General features: G+C 41.5%; 1 protein-coding gene across 1 annotated transcript in view; it reads right to left on the bottom strand.

Annotated features, from left to right (window-relative positions):
- tbc1d5 (TBC1 domain family, member 5) overlaps positions 1-22,791 on the bottom strand; it is a 331,916-nt gene that overhangs the window by 71,538 nt on the left and 237,587 nt on the right. The window contains exons 18-19 of the mRNA XM_078418008.1: positions 3,804-3,889; positions 2,388-2,632 (exon numbers count right to left, since the gene is read on the bottom strand). Coding sequence (XP_078274134.1) covers positions 2,388-2,632; positions 3,804-3,889 — 331 coding nt within the window. The remainder of the gene's footprint in view (positions 1-2,387; positions 2,633-3,803; positions 3,890-22,791) is intronic.

The raw sequence follows: 22,791 nt of genomic DNA, 5'->3' as shown, positions 1-22,791 counted from the left end.
TGAAGTAGGAATGTTAAATGCCAGAAAAATAGTAGTCTGCTAAGTATTCATATCCACACACTGGAGTAACTACAACTGGCAATACTTAATTCAATAAAGTATAAATTAATGGTTATATGATCATCATTATTTCATACATTACATTTTGGAGTTATCTATAGTCATTTCTAAGCCAATAAAGAAATAAAATGTCTCTTTTTAGCTCAAGAGCACCAGAACAGTAAATTAGAATTTAGTTAATTACAATAAAACAAATGCTAGATTAAAAAGAAAATGTATGACTTTATGCAAGTCTGATTACTAATCGTCTTGGTTTCTTTACGTTTGGATGCCTTCAGGCTGAATACTTACTCATCCAAATCATTTTTAAATATACAATTTTCCTGCGGTTCCATCTTCAAATTATTTATTGTTTAGACAATAGACAATAGGTGCAGGAGGAGGCCATTCGGCCCTTCGAGCGAGCACCGCCATTCAATGTGATCATGGCTGATCATTCTCAATCAGTACCCCGTTCCTGCTTTCTCCCCATACCCCCTGACTCCGCTATCCTTAAGAGCTCTCTCTTGAATGCATTCAGAGAATTGGCCTCCACTGCCTTCTGATAGCTGTTGCTACTGGTACAAGTTTCATTATACTTCTGTGAATTTAGTTTTTCTCTTCAGACAAAAAAAATCACCAGGTAGCCTGGGACAAGGGAGACATTTACTATAAATGGTTTATTATCATTATCAAATATCATTATCAAATATCTCTGTAGCTGAATTCCCTACGGTGCTGAACTGTTTTTTTAATCATGTTACAAGTTCATATATGGGGTAACTGCAAATGGAAATATGTATATGAAATTAATCCCCTTTATAAAGAAGGTCTCTGACATGCCATTGATCATGGTGATCATGATATAGTACTTACAGAGCAAGAAGAGATCACAAAGAAAAGGAAGGACAAGAGATATTCTAAAGAAAGAACAAATTTAAACTCAGAATTAAACCTCAGCAACTCAAACATCATTCCATCCAAGGTTCATTAAACTTGGACTGTTTAGCTTTAAATGGAGGTCCAAGTGATTTCTTCCCAAGATTTAAGGGTGCAAACTGAAGAAGAGTCTCAACTTTAAATGTGACCTATCCATGGTCCCCAGAGATGCTGTCTGATCTGCTAGGTTACTCCTGCTAGGTGTCCTAAAGGGGCAATTGCTGGCAGTTTGAATCAAAAGACAGTAGCTACTGTCATCTACTCTAACTTCTGAAAATCCCTTAAGGGCAATCACATACTGCGTGAGATAGCACCACATGGAAGGCAAAATGTGAATGCATAGAGCTGTAAAAATGTACAAGACAGAAGTAATCCATTTAGCTCCAAAGGTCCATGTTGGCAAAAAATAAAAACAGCCAATATCACTTCCCAACTCTGTTTGCAGTTTCAGTACATCAAGTATTCATCTTGGTACATTTGTATCTGATGAAGATTTTTGGCAGCCTTTTAGACAGAGTGCCAGATTTCCACTGCCCAGAGGGTAAAGTGTCAACCGTTTAATGAAGTGTTCAACTGCACAACATTGATTCTTAATAAAGATCAGCTTAACCTCAGTTTGAGTATTTAGAGAATGTGATTTCCAGTTTTCAGGGAAATTGTGTGCTGAACACATCTATTGTCATCCGATACAATCGTTCCACTCTTCTAAATCTCTACTCCAAATGTAAATCTATCAGTATTTCTAGTTATACTAACACTACCTGTTGTACATATATTTTGGCTTGATCTGTATAATCTGATTATAGCTTGATCCTATTTCACTGGGTAGTATACAAACAAAAGCTTTTCACTGTACCTTGGTATATGTGACCAAAATAAACCAACAAAAATAAGTTAGAGCATGTACATAATTTGTGTAATGAACACAGTGTGTACACAGATTGTGTACCAAATAGAGTGTGCACACAGATTGTGTACCAAATAGAGTGTGCACACAGATTGTGTACCAAATAGTGTGCACACAGATTGTGTACCAAATAGCCCTGTCTCCACCTATATCCTTCCTTTGTCCCACCCCCGACATCAGTCTGAAGAAGGGTCTCGACCCGAAACGTCACCCATTCCTTCTCTCCCGAGATGCTGCCTGACCTGCTGAGTTACTCCAGCATTTTGTGAATAAAAAGAGTGTGCACACAGATTGTGTACCAAATAGTGTGCACACAGATTGTGTACCAAATAGAGTGTGCACACAGATTGTGTACTGGACACAGTTAGGCTCTGGCCACAGCATTTGGCTCTGGTGCCACAAGTGTAACAGAACCTGCGGTTATCAAATCAATTAGGTTAACATTTATTTTGCTTATTGTATTACTTTCCAAGATATTTTTAAAAGTAAGATTGTTTATTACCTTTGCTGAGTTGCACAGGCATGCTTTCCGATTTCATCATTCGCTGTTGCTGGTGTTGCTGAGTGTGCTCCACCATTGCTTTTTGGGACGATGGCTGAAGTGAAGGATGGCTGTAGTTTGTCCCAACATTTTGTAAACCACTGGTGCCCCCGACTAAGATAGCTGGATTTATCAACTTCCGTCCAAGACTCATTAAGCTGCTGGACACCTTGTTGATGTTGAGGGGAGCAACCTTTGCCCCAACACTGGAAAAAAAAATTTAAACAATGTACCTTAATATATTCCTCTGGGTACTTAAAGAATATATTCAAAGTATCCAGTAAAACTGCTAATAACTTGCAAAAAGAATTACTCAACAAACAAATTGTATTTTGAGATAATGTTTGGGCAGAACTTCTTCACACAGGGGTTAGTCAAAATGTCAAAATTCTTTCTGCGAGGAAAATTTCAAAATCATCACTGATGCAGTAAATATCTGTTGTTTGGCTATTATCCGATGTAATGGAAATCTCTCTTTAATGATTTATTTTACCAAGCAGAGCAACACAAGGATCATTGCTTGGTTGTAGCCATTTCCAGTCTATATCAATGACAGAGAAGAGAGTACAGAATGGAATCTAAATTAAATGACAAAAGGCTAGGCGCAAAAGGAAAGAGAGAAGGATGCAATGAGATTACAAATGGAAAGTGGGTAAGAAAGCAGCAATGGGGAATAAGATGGAGAAAGTGAAATTATTCAGTTGGGGAGGAAAATTGAAAAACAGACATTATTTCCTTTATCATCGTTACGTTTTTGCATATCTTTCATTCATTTGTTCTATATCTCTCTGCATCCCCGTCTATATCTCTCGTTTCCTTTCCCCTCGACTCTCAGTCTGAAGAAGGGTCTCGACCCGAAATGTCACCTATTTCTTCTCTCCAGACATGCTGCCTGTCCCGCTGAGTTACTCCAGCATTTTGTGTCTATCTTCTATTATTTAAAAAAAAGCAAATGCTGCAAAGCAAAGAGATTTGGATGTCATTGTGTCCATATTATAAAGTTAATACATAGGCACAGTGATCAATTAGAAAGGTAAATAGTAACTTAGCATTACTGCCTTGTCTGCAGTGTAAGAGTTAATATAATCTCAAAAAATATACAAAGGGAATGGTGAGACCACAAATACAATATCATATGCTGTTTTAGTCTTCTTGTAACTGCTACAGTGGCATTTTGGGTAGCAATGAATCAAGCATAAGCAGATAATGTAGCAAAGTAAAGATTAGTAATGAGCTCACTGAATAGTGAAATAAGCTTGAAGAGAGAGCACCATTTCTAATACTATAATGATTTAGCTGTCCTGAAAATAAACAATTTGCCTTAAAAACACGTGGGGGAATAGCAAGTGTATTGTTGCACCTATCTAGAAATCTTACCGTGTCTTGTTTACAATTTCAGCGCCACGTGCCCTGTAATAATCTAGATTCTGTTGGAACTGGTAATTCATTGGTCTTGTATTGTTCTGGCAAGAAATAAAGTGTGAAACCAATTGTCAGGCAGTGCCTAAAAGTTAATATACACTTATTTTATATTCTATAGTGTAAAATTCAAAGTGAATTTAAAAGAAACATTGGCAGAAGTTTGACAATTATTAAGTCAACCTTTTCAATTATAAATGATAAAAATTGAAGAATAACTCTTTCAGATTGACTTGGAGAATATCTCTTATTTTCTTTTTGCTTATCAAACTCTGCACTAACAACAAATGTTAATCATGCAGAATTTACATTTTGCTTTCAGTGTGCTAAATGTGTCTTTCATAAAGTACACGTAGACTACTGCCCAAGCAAGAATCAGCATTGGTCACCGTAACAGTGGTAGGAAGTTGGCATCACAAATTGAATTGTGTAAATAATATGGCTGAAGGCAATAGGCCCCAGAAATGTTGGACCACCTGAGTGTGTTGAATATTTTGGTAGTAACTTTCTTTCTCAGTGTCTCATGTGATACGCTAGCCAATGGTGTGACTGTAATGAATAGGAGTGAGTGAAAACTTTGGTGGAAATGGGATGTGAAGCCAAGGAGATGATGCAAAAGAACTTGAAGATTTTGTTAAAATTGCTTGATGTAAAGTATTTTGCTGTAGAGGCTGTGTAGTTGAGCAGGAATGGTGTGAACAGTTTCCACTATTAAAACAAGCAGGCAATCCAAACACTCCAAAAAAAGCATATTTAAATTGAATCAATAATAAAAATTCAACAATAAAAGCCCTAACTTGTATTAATAAAATTAATTCAAACAGTTGGGGAATTTCAGTGATTTATTCAAATTATATCTGGATATCAGAATTTGCAAATTAATTACGGATCTTTCCAAAGAAAAATGCAGTCATTATAAGATTTAAAAGAATAAAACAGATGAAAGTACTTAACAATAAAGTACACTACTGTCAAAAGTATTTTCAATGCTCTATTAGTATCTTTCTCCTTTATCTTTTCAGAATTTTAAAATGATTTAAATGCAACAAGATTTGTTTATCTGATACCTTTTGTTAGCTTAAATCATTAGTTAATAAAAAATGACTGATTTTGTAAAACTAATTTTTCAAAAGCATTAAGCTACTGTTATAGTTGTTTTTCTGTAAACCTGGCTCCTATAATCCACCAATAGTTTTGTATTAGCCATTTATCATTTAATTCATCCCACAACAGTCCATATAGTTGAACAAGTTGCTTTGTCCTGGAGTTGAAAACATTTCCTAAACAGTCTATTTGTTTCCAGTTAGCAACATTTAAAATTTTTCCCTTGCTAAAATTAGTCCCCTAACAGCCAGTCTTTTTCAATTCAGTTCGTTTATCTCTCATGAAAAATTTAAAATATTGCCAAGGCTGGATTTCTGAAATATAAACAGCAGGTGCTGCAGGTGAAAATGCAACTGTGGAAAGGAAAACAGCGCTCACACAATGTCTTTGACTGGAAATATGAACTCTGCTTCTCCATCCATGGATGATGCTGCTTGACCTGCTGAGTGTTTCCATTTTCTCCTCATTGAAAAACTCTATCCCTGTACATTTGCTGCTCGATGATGACTTCTTATTTTCACATTGTTACATTCATTTTTACCTTCTTACTTCACTTAAGGAGGCAGAGAGGAGAGCTCTTCAGCGGGTAGTCTACAGAGCTCAGCAGATTATCGGGACACAGCTACCAGCCTTGGAGGGCATCTACAATACACGATGCCTCAGGAAAGCCACCAGCATCCACAAAGACTCCTCACACCCCTGCAATAGTCTGTTCGAACTTCTACCACCTGGCAGACGCTACAAGGCCTTCTACCCCTGCACCTCCAGACTCAGGAACAGCTTCATCCCCAGGGCTATAGCTGCTCTGAACCGGTCCTGCTGAGTCGGATGGTCACGTGGCACATCGACCTGGCATAGACCTATTTGCACTTTATACTGTTTTAACTGTTTCTAATTTTGTTTCTCTGGGTTGCCTAAATTTCTGTTGATTAGCTAATTAATTTATTGCATCATACGGAAGTCGCATTAACAATCTCGTTGTACCCCTGTACAATGACAATAAAAATATATTGTATTGTATTGTATTGTAATATCTTCTACTTTCTCCAGAGTTCCCCAAACTTGCAATCTCCTTTCATTTTAGTCTTGATTATCACAGCACAGTATTCATCATCAATATCAAAACAATCTAAGGGCATGAACATGGAAAGGATTCATCAGCTGGGAGCTGGAATACCTGTGGAAGCTTGTACCTGAGATTCTCTGGGTAACCCCGATTCATCAGGCATGAAGATAAGCTCGCAAGGCACAACTGTTCACAATGAAAGAAGGTCTGGGCAAATTCTTCTTTCTTATACCTCAGATACTGAAAAGCCAAAGATTCATCTCCCTTTCCCTTCTCACAATTTGTTTTATGAGAATTAACGCAAAGAAGGTGCAGAATATTTCCACATGGAAGATTTAATGCAATCATGTAATCTGTAACACAAGTTGAAGCTACCTTTCAAAAATATGGCAGTAGCATACGTAGACAGATGAACTAAACTTAATGAATGCAAGTGTCGGCCTGTTTGTTTTTTTTTGCTGAGAGGCATGTTTGAAATTCAATTTATTTCTCATTAGCCAGTTTTTTCCTGAGAAAGGTAACTTTGTTTAGACAGGCATTCTCCCATGACTAGTAATTCCTTGTGATGCAAATATACACCTTCAGATGAATCGAATATGCATAACTAGAGATAATTATAAACCACAGCAATATTACTACCTTGAATTCAATACTTATGGAAGATTACTTGCATGTGAATTATAGAAATCATGGTATCTTATAGCAAAGGAGGAAACTATTTGGCCCACATGGCTTCCCCAGGTCTTTATAACTGCGAGTCAATTAGACTTATTTCCCCGCTTTCTCCTCAGTTCTGCAATTAGATATCTTTCAAGTAATTCCTCTTTGCAATTTAGTACCTAGTAGAGCATTCTACTTCCACAATATCTTTAAGTATAAAAAAAACTACCAATCGTATCAATGGTTCTTTTGTTAACTGCTTTAAATCTATGTTCACCGGATATGCTGTGTTCCTTCTGCTGATATAGACTTAGTTACTCCATCAAAGCCCAGCATGCACAAGTTGGGCTGAATAGCCTGTTTCTCTGCTGTAATACACTAAAACCATTGATGACTTTGAACATGTCTGTTAAATGTAACTTTAGTATTTTCTGTTTCCAAGGAAACAATTTTAACATCTCTAGACCCCAAACAGAATCTAATTTCACTAATCCTGCTATTACTGTTATAAAATTACTTATAGCTGTACTTTCTCAAGACATTCTGAAGCATGATGCCCAGAATTGGAAATGTTTTGAAAATTAAGATTAAATCTATGACTTATAAATGATAAATAAATTACATTTATAATATAATAGAATTTCAACATGCAATTTGAGGATGAACACATAGGTTGTTAACCAATTCCAATTAAATAAGGGCAATTATAATGGTAGGAGGGAGAAGTTGCCCAAGGTGGACTGGGTAAACAGGCAGAGAGACAGGTCTGTCAATGAACAATAATGTTGGCCTTCATAACAAGAGGAGTTGAGTATAGGAGCAAAGAGGTCCTTCTACAGTTGTACCGGGCCCTGGTGAGACCGCACCTGGAGTACTGTGTGCAGTTTTGGTCTCCAAATTTGAGGAAGGATATTCTTGCTATTGAGGGCGTGCAGCGTAGGTTCACTAGGTTAATTCCCGGAATGGCGGGACTGTCGTATGTTGAAAGGCTGGAGCGATTGGGCTTGTATACACTGGAATTTAGAAGGATGAGGGGGGATCTTATTGAAACATATAAGATAATTAGGGGATTGGACACATTAGAGGCAGGAAACATGTTCCCAATGTTGGGGGAGTCCAGAACAAGGGGCCACAGTTTAAGAATAAGGGGTAGGCCATTTAGAACGGAGATGAGGAAGAACTTTTTCAGTCAGAGAGTGGTGAAGGTGTGGAATTCTCTGCCTCAGAAGGCAGTGGAGGCCAGTTCGTTGGATGCTTTCAAGAGAGAGCTGGATAGAGCTCTTAAGGATAGCGGAGTGAGGGGGTATGGGGAGAAGGCAGGAACGGGGTACTGATTGAGAGTGATCAGCCATGATCGCATTGAATGGCGGTGCTGGCTCGAAGGGCTGAATGGCCTACTCCTGCACCTATTGTCTATTGTCTAACACATATTCAAATAGCTGATCTCTAATGCTCAGCAAGTGTTTATCCTCATCAAAAAGAGAAATTCCACAAAGACACAATCTGCGGTTAACAAAGGAGGTAAAGAATAATAGGCAAACACAGGGGATTTGAAAAGTAGGATACACAAAATGGCAAGGGCAATTGATGCACCAAAGGTCTGGAACGTTTTTAGGATCAGAGACCAAAAAGCTCAAAAGGGAGAATATTAATTCTGAGAGAAAACTTACATTAAAACTTGAAGCAGTAAAAGTTTATATGGATATATAAATAGGATGAGGTCTGCTAAGGTACATGTGAGGCTCCAGGGAACAGAGCTGATAAATTAATTGCAACAAACAATGAAATGGCAGATGTGTTTATAAAAAATGCATCCGTCTGCACTGTGGAAGACAATGCCAATATCCCCAAGATATGAGACAGGCTAATTTCAGCTCACATGGTAGAACTTTAAAAAATCCCAGTTACAAGAGACAAAGTATTGGAAAATCTCTGGGGACTAAAGACGGACCAGTGGCCAGGACCAGATGGACTGCACACTCAGGTTTTAAAGGAAGATGCAGCAGAGCTAGTGGACCCATTGGTTGAAATATTTCATCACTCGCTAAGGTCTGAAAAAATGCCATAAGATTGGAAAAAACCCAATGCAACTCCCTTGTTTAAAAAGAGGAAAGGCATGTGATAATAAACTGGACTCTGCTTGACTGGAATGGCAGGGAATTCAAGCTAGTTAATTTGACAGCTATTATTGGCAGGATGCTAGAGTCAGTAAGGGCCATAGCAGGAGCTTTCTCGACGCGGTCCCTATCAGATTCTACAAGTATCTGCGAATCCTGCTACCACACCACACACTGTACCCATCACTACCAACTACTATTCCCCGATCCAGAGGCAATATTACCTCAAGAACAAGACAGAAGGTCCTTTTCAGGACCAGCAATCACAGCCGTCTTTCAATGTTGAAGGAATTTCAGCAGCTAAACAGGAGCTACGAGATGACATAGAGTCATAGAGTCCTACAGCACAGAAAGAGGCCCTTCGGCCCATCGTGTCCACGCCGCCCATTACCAAACACAGTCTAATTTTAATACCATTTTTCCGCATTTGAACCGTAGCCCTGAATGCTGTAGCATTTTAAGTGCCCATCCAAATGCATCTGTGTCAGAAATCAGCGTCAAGCTCTGTGTTTGCAAGAGACACATCGTGGCCCAGATGACATCCGGCCCCATATTCCTGGCATGAGATTGGTGGTTGAAAGGCCACATGAACAGTATGGAAGTGCATTTTTTTGTCAAATTGGGCATCCCAGTCTGTTCTACATCTATATTTGCTGAGAATGATATTGAAGTATTGACAGTGTATGTTGATGGAGACATTTCGATCATCTCTGTCTACAAACCGCCCACTTGGGAGTTTCATATGTCTCCTGATGTGGTTGGTAAGTGCAGAAACGAAATCTTCATAGGAGACTTTATTTGCCACAGTAATCGATCGGGCCATCAAGATACAGACGAGAATGGAGGGCTGTGAAAAACTGGATGGACTCACACAACCTCCATCTCATCCATGACCCTAAGCTTCCACGGTCATTCAACAATGGATGATGGAGAAGGGGATATAACCCAGACCTCATTTTCGTCAGTTCCAACCTAGATGAGCTCCAAACTTGTCCTAGATCCCATTCCAAAATCCCAACATCGCCCATTGGGGATCCAACTTCAAGCTGTTGTCCAACCTGAGATAACACCCCTACGAAGGTGTTTCAACTTCAAGAAGGCGGACTGGCAGAGCTTTGCTACGGACCTTGACCAGTTGATTGGGGATTTGGAGTCTACACCTGAAGCATATGACCAATTTGTGCTTAGAGTATGGAAGTCGTCGTGAAGACATATCCCTCGAGGCTGCTGCACGGAATATGTACCTGGCCTTTCCCCAGATTCTGCTGCCATATATGCCTTATACAAGGAGAAGTATGAAGCCGACCTCTTTTCTGCTGATACTATAGCCACCGGGGAAGCTCTTACTGCAGCTATCGCATCTGATCGCAAGTCGTGGCAGGATCTGATTGAATCCGTGAATATGACACACAGCAGCAAGAAGGCTTGGGCCACTTTCAATCGGATTAACAAGGGACCCAACGAAGACCAAGTCACTCCATACTGACCGGCCTACTGCTCACCAGTGACAAAGCAGAAACCTCAGCAGTGCTATGAAGGTAACTCTGATAACCCACAACTGTGTCAGCCTTTCACAATGAAAGAACTAGATGCTGCTATCTGCACAGCCAAAATAGGTAAAACTGCAGGTCTGGATAACATCATGACTGAACAGATCAAGCACCTTGGACCAACTGCAAAACAGTAGTTGCTGGCCATGTTTAACACCTGCATGGAGAGATGTCACATCCCAAAGATCTGGCGTCGTGCACGTGTCATAGCATTGCTGAAGCCAGGCAAAGATCCTTCAGCAACAAATAGCTACAGGCCAATACCACTTCTTTGCCACACCTACAAGCTGTTTGAGCGACTCATCTTGACTCGCCTCAGCCAGGTGATAGAGCCATCCCTAATAAAGGAGCAGGCAGGGTTCCAGCCTGGGAAATCCTGCAAAGGTCAGCTTCTCAATCTCACCCAACACATAGAGGATGGGTTTCAGGAAGGTGTTATCACAGGCGCTGTTTTTGTAGACTTTTCAGCCGCTTATGATACAGTAAACCATCGCCGATTGTTACACACTTAATTTGACACACAACTTGCATCTAACCAACCTGGTGAAGACTCTGGTCGAAAACAGACGCTTCTTTGTCGAGCTGTCAGGAAAGAAAAGTCGCTGGCGCAGACAGAAAAACGGCCTCCCTCAAGGAAGTGTCCTGGTTATCCAGCCTATCCATCCCAACACCAGGAGGTTCATTTATGCAGATGACCTGTGTATTACAACCCAAAGTGCTGACTCCTTGAGGCAGAAGCTACTCTGTGTGAGGCTTTAGTCAACCTGTCCTCATACTACAAAGAGAATCACCTGAGAGCTAATCCATCTAAAACCCAAGTCTTCGCCTTCCACTTGAAGAACAAGTATGCAAATCGAAGGTTGAAGATCTATGGAATGGAGTCAGATTGGAGCACTGTGACAGTCCAGTCTATCTTGGTGTGACTCTTGATCGATCTCTGACCTACAAAGCACATATCACCAAGCTTAAAGGAAAAGTCAGTTCCAGAAATGCTCTTCTTAGCAAGCTGAGTACCTCAAAATGGGGAACAAATTCGAAAACCATTCGATCAACAGCTCTGGCTCTCTGCTTCTCCACTGCCGAGTATGCCTGTGCAGTATGGGAGCGCTCAGCTCATGCAAGGAAGATTGATCCTGTGCTAAACACAAGCTGTCGCTGCATCAGTGGATGCATGAAACCTACCAAGACTGACAACAACTACCTACTCTCTGGCATTGCACCTCCTGGAATCAGAAGAGCTGTAGCCAGTCAAGAAGAATGCCTCAGACAATCAGAAGATGAAAGACACTCCCTACATGACCACCCTTTGCTACCTCAGAGTTTGAAATCATACAGAAGTTTCCTCTCTTCTGTCCATCCCCTGGACTGCAGTGCATCGTCCAGAAGGCTCAAACTCTGGGAAGAGAGACTAGCGAAATCCCCGGAAGACACTCACATGGCAATCGAACCCTCTGAGAAACTCCCACCAGGTTCCGACCAACCATGGATAACCTGGCGCAGTCTCAACAGACTGCGGACAGGCATGGGGAGGAGCAAATCGAACATGCTGAAGTGGGGATATACTGAAGATGCGGACGGGGCCTCCAGACTATGGATCATCTCCTGAGCTGTGACATGCTGCATGACACATACACTGTAAAGGATCTTGCAGGGGCCAACGACGTGGCATTAAAATTTTCTCGCTATTGGCAAACAGCTGTGTGATGACACGAATAAATAAAAGAGTCAGTAATTAAAAAAGAAACATCTAATCATTTTACGAAAGCTGAATATATTCAAACCTCGTCAACACAGTTTTATGAAACAGGTAAATCCTGTTTGATAAATATACTCATATTCGTTTGAGGATATAACTGGTAGAGTGGATGTCGAGGAACCAATAGATGTAGTGTATTTAGATTTACAAGGGGCATTTGGAAGAGCTTTGCTGCTTCTTCTATTTTCCCAATCAGTTAAATAAAATCATTTCAATGGAAGTTTCCTGCAGTCCCTTGAAGATCAATGATTTGGCTGCTGTGTTCCCAGGTGTAGTGACCAGAGCATTTAGCCCTCATTTTGTGTCCCGTCTTGAAACTTTATTGAAAATGTTTGCAAAAGATATGATCCCAATTTACAAAGGCAATGGGATTTACTCACTTTGAGTGTCCTGAATGTTCTGAATGTCTTTATCTTGTGCAGCATGTTCTGACACAAAATACATTCCTTGGCACCACCCTGATGTTTTCAGGGCTCAGTTTTCACCCCCCAACAGAAATATATGCACATATATTACTATTATGCACATACTTCCAGTTGCTCATAATGCCTTTACACCAGTATTTAATATTAAACCAACATGCATGCACATTTCTGGAGACTTTCTCAATGAATGAACTGCCTGTCATTGCCACTAGGTGCCACTATGACATGACTTGCGTCTTTACAACACAGAACTGTACAGCACAGGAATGGGCAGTTCACAATGTTTGTACCGAACATAGAACATGATGCAGTTTAGTTTAGTTTATTGTTACGCGTACAGAGCTACAGTGAAAAGCATTTGTTGTCGAGCGAAACTGATCTCTTCTGCTTACACATAATCCATATACATCCATTCAGCATTTCCATTGTCCTATCTAAAGGCCTCTTAAATGCTACTATCGGATCTGCCCCCACCACCACCCGTCGTGATGTGTAAGCTCCCGTTACCCTCTGTGTAAAAGAACTTTCCCCCTCGCACCTTGTAGCTATGCCCTCTAGTGTTGGACATTTCTGCCCTGGGAAATGTTCCAAATCTCTACTCTATCTATGCCCCTCATAATTCTATATGCTTCTATCGTCTCTCCTCCACTTCTGACATTCCAGAAAAAGAATCCAAGAGTATTCAACCTCTCCTTGTAGCTGAAACCCTCTAATCATTCTGCTAAACCGTCTCTGCACCCTCTCCAAAGCTTCCACATTTTCCAGTAATGGGGCAACCAGAACTGCATGCAATATTCCACATGCAGCCTAACCAAAGCCCTACAGAGCTGCATTATGACTTCCTGACTCTTGTACTCAATGCCCTCTGCAATGAAGGCATGGCAACATAGAAAATAGTGCAGGAGTAGGCCATTCGGCCCTTCGAGCCAGCACCTCCATTCAATATGATCATGGCTGATCATTCAAAACCAGTAGCCCATTCCTTCTTTCTCCCCATATCCCTTCATTTTGTTAGCCCGAAGAGCTATATCTAACTCTCTCTTGAATACATCCAGTGGATTAGCCTCCACTGCCTTCTGTGGCAGAGAATTCCAGATTCACAACTCTCTGGATGAAAAGGATATTTCTCATCTCAGTTCTAAATGGCCTACTCCTTATTCTTAAACTGTAACTCCTGATTCGAGACTCCCCCAACATCGGGAATATTTTCCCTGCATCTAGCCTGCCCAATCCCTTAAGAATTGTATGTTTCTATGATACCCTCTCATCCTTCTAAACCAAGCAAATACAAGCCCAGTCGATCCATTCTTTCATCATATGTCAGAGGGGGGAGGGAGGAGGAGGGGGTGGGGGAGGGCTTGGGGGGAAGGGGGGCAGTGGGGGTGGGGGGAAAGAGTAGGTGTGGGGGACAGTGGGGGGCTGGAGAGAGTGGGGGTGCGGAGGGGAGAGTGGGGGTGGGTGAGGAGAGAGTGGGGGTGGGGGGAAGAGGGGAGTGGGGGTGGGGAGGAGGGGGAGTGGGGGGAAGGAGGGTGGTGGGGGGGAGGGGAGGGGGGAATAGCAGTGGGGAGGGGGGAATGGGGTGGAGGAAGGCCTGGGGAGTGGGGGCAGGGGAGGGACAAGTGGGGGTGGGGTAGGGGGGATGAAGTGGGTCAGTGGGGGGAGGAGGGGGGGATAAAGCGGATTGAGTGGGGGGGGGGGGGAATTGAGGGTGCGACACCAATACAGGAGGCTTTGGTTCCAGGGCTCACTCAGTGACACCCTCTCCCCTTCCCTGTTCCCCCTCTACGAGGAATGGGCCCAACGGGTCCACTTGGTCTAGTATATTACTAAAACTCTCGTATTGTATATGTATGTGTATATATATTGCATTAGTACGTTCCTGAAATAAAGCCGAAACGGTACACGATAGCTCGACAATTTTAGCACCACCGTAATTACCATTGTCCTGTGGTTCATATGGTTGTTATATTTTAAGAGTTTTTCACTTTTTAAACTTTATAAATCACCTTTTTAAACTTTAAAAATCCCTTTTCCACCTGCCCTGCCCGTCAGCCGCGCTCGACGTCACAATGGGACCCGCCCGAGAGACGGCAGTGGCGGCCATTGGGGAGGGGGAAGGGCAAGATGGCCACCAGGGAGGACCCGCCCGAGTGACAGGAGTGACGGCCAATGAGGGGGGTGGTGTGTCCATTTTCCCGCTCAAAGCAATGGCCATCGCCGTCGAGCTGCTGCTGCTACTGAGCTGTTGAGTTGGGGGGGGGGGGGGGGGGGAGGGGAGGGGAGTGCTGGTGAGCCCATAAGAGTGGAGGGGGTGAGGGGAGGATGGGGGATAAGAGAGGATGGAATGGGTGAGGGGGGGAGAGGAGGAGGGTGGGAAAAGGGTTGAGGGGGGATGGAGTGAGTGAGTGGGGGGGACGAGGGGAGGGTGCAACACCAATGCAGGAGAGCTTTGGGCCCAACGGGTCCACCCTGTTCTCGTAGATAATATATATAAATGTCCAAGACGTAAATATAGTTGGGGTGGTGAGTAATTTTGCTGACAATGCCAAAATTGAAGGAGTTGCAGACGGTGAGGAAGGCTGTCAGATGATAGAGCGGGATATATATCTGCTTCAGAAATGGGCAGAGCAATGACAGATGGAGTGTAACCTGAGCAAGTGCAAGGTGTTGCATATTGGGGGGTTGAATGCAAGGAGAGAATATACTGTATATGTAATGGCAGGACACTTGACAGCATTGATATGCAGCGGGATCTTGGAGTTTAAGGTTCATAGTTCATAGAAAATAGGTGCAGGAGGAGGCCATTTGGCCCTTTGAGCCAGCACCGCCATTCATTGTGATCATGGCTGATCATCCACAATCAGTAACATGTGCCTACCTTCTCCCCGTACCCCTTGATTCCACTAGCCCCCAGAGCTCTATCTAACTCTTTTAAATTGGTCCAGTGAATTGGCCTCCACTGCCTTCTGTGGCAGAGAATTCCACAAATTCACAACCCTCTGGGTGAAAAAGTTTTTTCTCACCTCAGTTTTAAATGGCCCCCCCATTATTGTTGGACTGTGGCCCCTGGTTCTGGACTCCCCCAACATTGGGACCATTTTTCCTGTATCTAGCTTGTCCAGTCCTTTCATAACTTAATACGTTTCTATAAGATCCCCTCTCATCCTTCTAAACTCCAGTGAATACAAGCCCAGTCTTTCCAATCTTTCCTCATATGACAGTACTGCCATCCCGGGAATTAACCTCGTGAACCTACGCTGTATTGCCTCAATAGCAAGGACGTCCTTCCTCAAATTAGGAGACCAAAACTGCACACAATACTCCAAATGTGATCTCACCAGGGCCACATACAACTGCAGAAGGACCTCTTTACTCCTATACTCAAATCCTCTCGTTATGAAGGCCAACATGCCATTAGCTTTCTTCACTGCCTGCTGTACCTGCATGCTTACTTTCAGTTAAGGTCATAGCTTATTAAACATGGTAGGACGTAGATAGGGAGGTAAAAAAGGCATATGGTATGCTTGCCTTCATTGCTAGGGGCATTGAGTACAAGAGTGAGGAAGTCATGCGGCAACTCTATAGAACTTTGGTTAGGCCGCGTTTGGAACATTGCATGCAGTTCTGGTCATCCCATCACTGGAAAGATGTGGAAGATTGGAGAGGGTGCATAGGACATAACGCCTGTACTTCCTGACGAGGCTTAGGAAGTTTGCATGTCCGGAACAACTCTCACCAACTTCTACAGATGTACTGTAGAAAGCATTTTATCGGGATTCATCACAGCATGGTTTGGGAACAGCTCCATCCATGTCAGCAAGCAATTGCAGAGAATTATGGACGCATCCCAGACCATCACACAAACCAACTATCCTTCCATTGACTCCCTTTACATCTCACACTGCCTGGGCAAGGCCACCAGCATAATCAAGGATGTCGCACCCCTTCCCCTTTCCCATCAGGCAAGAGGTATAGAAGTGTGAAAATGCACACCTTCTGATTCAGGGACAGTTTCTTGCCAGCTATTATCAGGCAACTGAACCATGCTACCAACAACTCGAGAGCAGTCTTGAGCTAGTATCTACCTTATTGGAGACCCTCGGACTATCTTTGATTGGATTTTACTGGACTTTATCCTGCATTAAACGTTATTTACGTTATTTCCTTTATCATGTAACTACGCTGGATTGTAATCATGTATCGTCTTTCCACTGTCTGATTAGCATGCTACAAAAGTTTTTCACTGTACCTCAGTACATGTGACAATAAACCAAACGAAACTACACTAGAGGTTTACCAGAATTCTGCCTGGATTAGAGTGTTTCAGCTACAGGGAGATGTTGGATAAACTTGGATTGATTTCTCTGAAATGTCGGAGGTTGAGGGGAGACTTGAACGAAATATATAAAATTATGAGAGGCATTGATAGGATGGACAGTCAGAATCTTATTCCCAGGGTAAAAATGTACAATACTAGAGGGCATAGCTAAACGGTGAGAAGGGAAAACTTTAATGGAGGTATGCAGGCCGAGTTTTTGTTTACGCAGAGGGTGATTGGGGCCTGGAAAGCATTGCCACGGGTGGTAGTGGAGGCAGATAACATAGTGGCATTTAAGAGGCTTTTAGATAGGCACATAGAAATGCAAGGAATGGAGGGATATGGATCATGTGCATGCAGAAAAGATCAGTTCAACTTGGTATCGTATCAGTCTGAAGAAGGGTCTCGACCCGAAACGTCACCCATTCCTTCTCTCCCGAGATGCTGCCTGACCTGCTGAGTTACTCCAGCATTTTGTGAGTAAATTGGTATCGTGTTCGGCAGAAACGTTGTGGGCCAGAGGGCCTGGTCCCATGCCGTACTGTTTTATGTTCCATAACTTACAATAAAGTGGTTAGAGACATTCAGGGATTCAGGTTTTATATAAATTTGAGGTTTTTTTCATTCATTAATTTTAATCAATTTTCCATGCCTAAAAACCTTTGTGTTATATTCTAATTTGGAGCCTTCCTCCATGCCAATTGTAACTTGAGTCTCAAATTCTGGACATCCCGACCTCTAACTCTTCATCATTGACTTCAAAACCGCAATCCCTTTATATTCCGGACTCCTCATCTTAACCCTTCTTTACCATGCTACGTTTCTCTCCAATGTCAAAAACCCAGTAATCATAGTTTTTGATCACCTCCAATAAACCCTCAGTTCTTCTGAGTTTGAATTCTTTCCTCTTACTTCTTTGTTCCACATCATAGACATTTTACTTTCTCAAAAGTATGTTATACAAGTATTAATTGATTAAAGCATCTTGAAACTTACACATTTATCATTTTCTAATCTATGGCCATGAAAATACAAGGATTCAGCTGAAGTAATGAAAGGACCAACAACTGCAATTATACTTCAAAATACCAATTTACTTTTTGCTACACGTCACTGAACTCATTCAAAGGAACGGGCAGGCCGTATCAGCCAGACGCCTGAACATAAAACAGAGTGGTGCACCTCGCCCCTAAGCTCAGCGTGCCCCTGCTCTGCCACATGGCTCAATTACAAGTCTGATGGGCGAGTAGGCGCTGAGGAGCGGCGTCATCTAACTTCATATGCGCGTCTGATGTCCAGTTTGGCTCAGCGCACACAGAAGTCCAAAGTGACCCGACAGCCCACTATCAAACTCATATACTTTGTTGTGGTCGGCTAATATAAATAAAAAACATCTTGAAACCTTGATCTGTGCAAAATTCAGTTTCTGAATGAACTACCTAACAGAACATAAAAAACATCAAGAAGCTACAAACATACGATATCCTTGAGGGTGAATAAATAACTCAAGTTAAAAGTAACACAAGTTATTATTATTATAGCAAAGAAAGGTTGTTGCCATTGGAGATGAGCAATTTTGGATTGTTCAGAGAATGTAAAGAACACTGGCATCCTACTTGTACAGAGGAGCAGAAATGGCCTAATTTTCTGTGGTAGATTTGCAAAAGAGCTATCCAATTAGCTCTTCTTCCCTTCTTGTTCTTCTTTGCCCTGTAAATATTTTTCTTTTCACGTCAAGTACTTTTCTGTTATTAGTCCCAGATGGCAAGGTATTCTGAGATAAATATAATGTTGATGTATAAAAGAGGAGACATGTGGAATTAAGGTGTCAAAGAAAATAGGCTACTTCACCTAACTAGCAATTAAAAGATTCAACTTAAAGATGTGAAATACAAAAGCACAGACAGGTATAACCATCAAGTAGACATCCTTTTTTAATAACAACCTTGGTACAGAGTAAGTGGTCGACTCTTATGTTTTTTTGTGTATAGTCAACAAACTAAAATATTGATAATCCTGGAACAATGTTGGATATTATTTACTGCTTAGGTTACCTTTATTAAACACAATAATTGCTGTCTCATTTGGTATTGTCTAAATACACACATTGCGCAGCTGCAATAATAGCATGGTTGGTGTCAGCTCAGAATCAGTGGTTTATATAGGACCAATACCAAGTAACTATTTGCAGGGAGTAGAACGGGAAAGTCAGACTAAATGAAAGGCATATGCAAAATGCCTTTATGGTGCACTGACCATCACACTCTCTGTATCTATTCATAATCCATGTAAATATCTCAAAGAAATATTCTTTGGAGCTTGAAAAGAAAATAATGCTTAATATACTTCGCATTCTGTATTTTCAGAGAATATTAATAATCTCCATTCAACGTTTTTGCTTCAACATTTTCATATTCTAAGCACAACATCATGATTTCTTTCCCCTTAACCAAAGAAAATACAGAAGCAATAAAATGCCCTCTGCGACACTCTTTTTCTTAATATTCATGCATCAACCATAAGAAAGAGCACTAACATGCTACGTGTTGAGAAACAGCACCAGATAGCCTTGAATGAACAGAGGTCTGACCATCTGGAATATTGCGATTCCTGTTAATCGATAACCAATGCATTACTATAAACACAACTCATTGATTTTCCACACCTGCCAAATATAAAAGCTGCATCTTCCCAAACCAAATACAAATCAGTAAATTGAATATGAAGTTAATAGTCAGGAAGGTTACAATAGTCACAACTTTCATAAAAATGTAATAATTATTGTGGGCCATCACCAGTGATATATTTAGCCCATGGACTGAGATTGATTCAGGAGGCTTGTAGTGACATTTAAAGTTATGCTTGATCTCAATGTAAACAGGGACCTTTAGTTGATTTTAACGTGGTCCATCACGATCTCGTGCTTAGTAGTTCAGTTTTGTTTAGAGATACAGCATGGAAACAGGTCCTTCAGCCCACCAAGTACATGCCAACCACCGGTCACCTGTACACAATAGTTCTGTTATCCCATTTTCTCATCTATTCCCTGTACAATAGGGGTAGTCTACAGAGGCCAATTAACCTATAAACCCAAGGGTCTTTGGGATGAAGTAACATAGTGGAAAAAAGTAGTTTATTAAAAGTGGGGTGATTAGCATTGTGGTTATGATGCCAGGCTGCAAAATGCAGTAAAACAGGTTTGCTACATTATTCAGAGGTTTGGTTCTTAATTTTGTTAAGGCATGCAACGATTATTAGGCAAAGGCACTAAGTGCAGATGTAACTCAGCAGGACAGGGAACATCGCTGGAGAACGTGGATATGTGACTTATAAATTATCTATCTATGTTCTTCAGAGATGCTGCCTGACCTGCAGAGTTACTCCAGCACTTTGTATCCTTTTGTGTATTAACCAGCATCGGCAGTTCTTTGTTTCAACGATTATTAGGACCCAAACACTTCACAGTAGTACCACCTGGAGAGATGTGGACACATTGAGAAAACACATCTCTTATCTATCAGGAGATTCTGAGGGCAGAGCAGCAATCAACATTTTTTAAATGAATAAAACAGAAACATAACTTAAATAATAGAAGTTATGTGTTTAAATTGCTTGAGGCATTGCTCATGTTAAACGACTACCTGTTATCACTCTGCTCCTGATTCTCTTGAGATCATTGACATGTATAAGATTCTGAGAAGGCCTGATGGGGTAAACGCTGTGAGGATGCGTCACCTGCCAGACGGTCTAGAACTGGTAGGCACGGTCTTGGCAAAATGGTTATTCGCATGAGAGAGAGATGGAAGAATTTCTTCTCTCAGAGTTGAGAAGCATTGGAATTCTCTACACCATGGTGCTGTGGATGCCGAGCCACTGAACATAAATGGATTGTTTGGATTACAGAGGAATCCAACATGATGGGGGTCAGTCCAGAAAGTGTATATAAGGCCAATATCACATCAGCCATCAGCTTATTGAATAATGGAGCAGATTTAATGGCCTTTATCTTGCTATTTGATTTTTGTGTTTCCTGATGGAGAAAAGCTATAAGAATCTGTTAAATGATGTGCTGCCATCTACATATATGTATAGATATAAAGGAAGGCTACTACACAGTGACGCAGCTGGTACAGATGCATCCTCTCAGCGCCACAGACCTGGGTTCGATCCTGACCTTGGGTGCTGTCTGTATGATGTTTGCACGTTCTCCCTGAGGGCTGTGTAGGTTTCCTCCGGGTGCTCCGATTTCCTCCCACAGCCCAAAGACGTGCAGGTTTGTAGGTTAATTGTCCTCTGTAAATTGTCCTTAGTGTGTTAAGAGTGGATGAGAAAATGGGATAACACAGAACTAGTGTGAATGGGTGATCGATGGTCGGCATGGACTTGGTGGGCTGAATGGCCTGTTCCCATACTGTAACTCTAAAATAAACTCCTCAATTTGTACCATGTATGTCAGATATCTCAATTACAGTAGTTAGAAGAAAATATAAAACTACCTGTGCCATGTCTGAAGAGCTAGATTTTGAAACCAAGCAATAATTTTTTGCTGCACTTAAGCACTGCAAGTGTGATGCTGATATTCTCCATTGCAAATTGGGCAGTATTCCAACAATGAGAAATGATATACCTGATAGGTACAAACAAGGTAATTATAATTAGGTTATTAAAAAACATCTGTTATCAAGCTAATGAACTTGATCATTTTTAACAACTATAAACTTGACAAAGAACCTGTAAAATTTTAATTAGTTTACATGTTGCTCCCTGGAATCCTTTAACATTTTCCAACTGGCACTTCGGAATCAGTAATATATTACGATGAAAATGTGATTATTTTCTAATGAAATTTAATAAGGTTAAAGATATTGGCAGAGGATGCTTAATCATTTTATAGAATGTTGGCGACCAGAAAGTGGCCATTTGGCGTCATATTTATTCAGGGTCTTTGAAAGAGCTGTCCAATTAGTCCCACTCCTCGCAGCTGAGCTGTTTTCTCCTTAAGAATTCATTAAACTTTCTTTTGAAAATATTATTGAATACATAGAGTCGAAGGGTGATAGAGTGTGGAAACAGGCCCTTCGACCCAACTTGCCCACACCGGCCAACATGTCCCAGCTGCACTAGTCCCACCTGCCTGCGCTTGGTCTATATCGCTCCAAACCTGTCCTATCCGTGTACCTGTCTAACTGTTTCTTAAACACTGGGATAGTCCCAGGCTCAACTACCTCATCTGGCAGCTTGTTCCATACACCCACCACCCTTTGTGTGAGAAAGTTACACCTCAGATTCCTATTAAATCTTTTCCCCTTCACTTTGAACCTATGGCCTCTGGTCCTCGATTCCCCTATAATTTTGTACACCTCTATAAGATCATCCCTAATCCTTTTGCGCTCCAAGGAATAGAGACCCAGTCCACTCAACCTCTCCCTATAGCTCACACCCTCTAGTCCTGACAACATCCTCGTAAATCTTTTCTGAACCCTTTCAAGCTTGACAATATCTCTCCAATAACATGGTGCCCAGAACTGAACACAATATTTTAAATGAGGTCTCACCAACGTCTTATACAACTGCACCATGACCTCCCAATTTCTATACTCAATACTCTGACTGATGAAGGCCAATGTGCCAAATGCCTTTTTGATCACCTTATCTACCTGTGACTCGACCTTCAAGGAACCATGCACCTGCACTCCTAGATCACAGTCCGAGAAGCAACCTGCCACCATCACCCTCTGCTTCCTTCCATGGAGCCAATTTGCTATCCATTCAGCTATCTCTCCTTGGATCACATGCGATCTAACCTGCCAGAGCAACCTACCATGCGGAACCTTGTGGAATGCCTTACTGAAATGCATGAACACAACATTTACAGCTCTGCCCTCATCGACCTTTTTGGTCATGTCTTCAAAAAAATCAATCCGATTTGTGAGACACGACCTCCCACGTA

This window comes from Rhinoraja longicauda, chromosome 2 (assembly GCF_053455715.1).
Source record: "Rhinoraja longicauda isolate Sanriku21f chromosome 2, sRhiLon1.1, whole genome shotgun sequence".
NCBI classification, from domain to species: Eukaryota; Metazoa; Chordata; class Chondrichthyes; order Rajiformes; family Arhynchobatidae; genus Rhinoraja; species Rhinoraja longicauda.
Note: the sequence above shows the minus strand (reverse complement) of the source record. Positions and strands in the feature narration are given on the sequence as shown.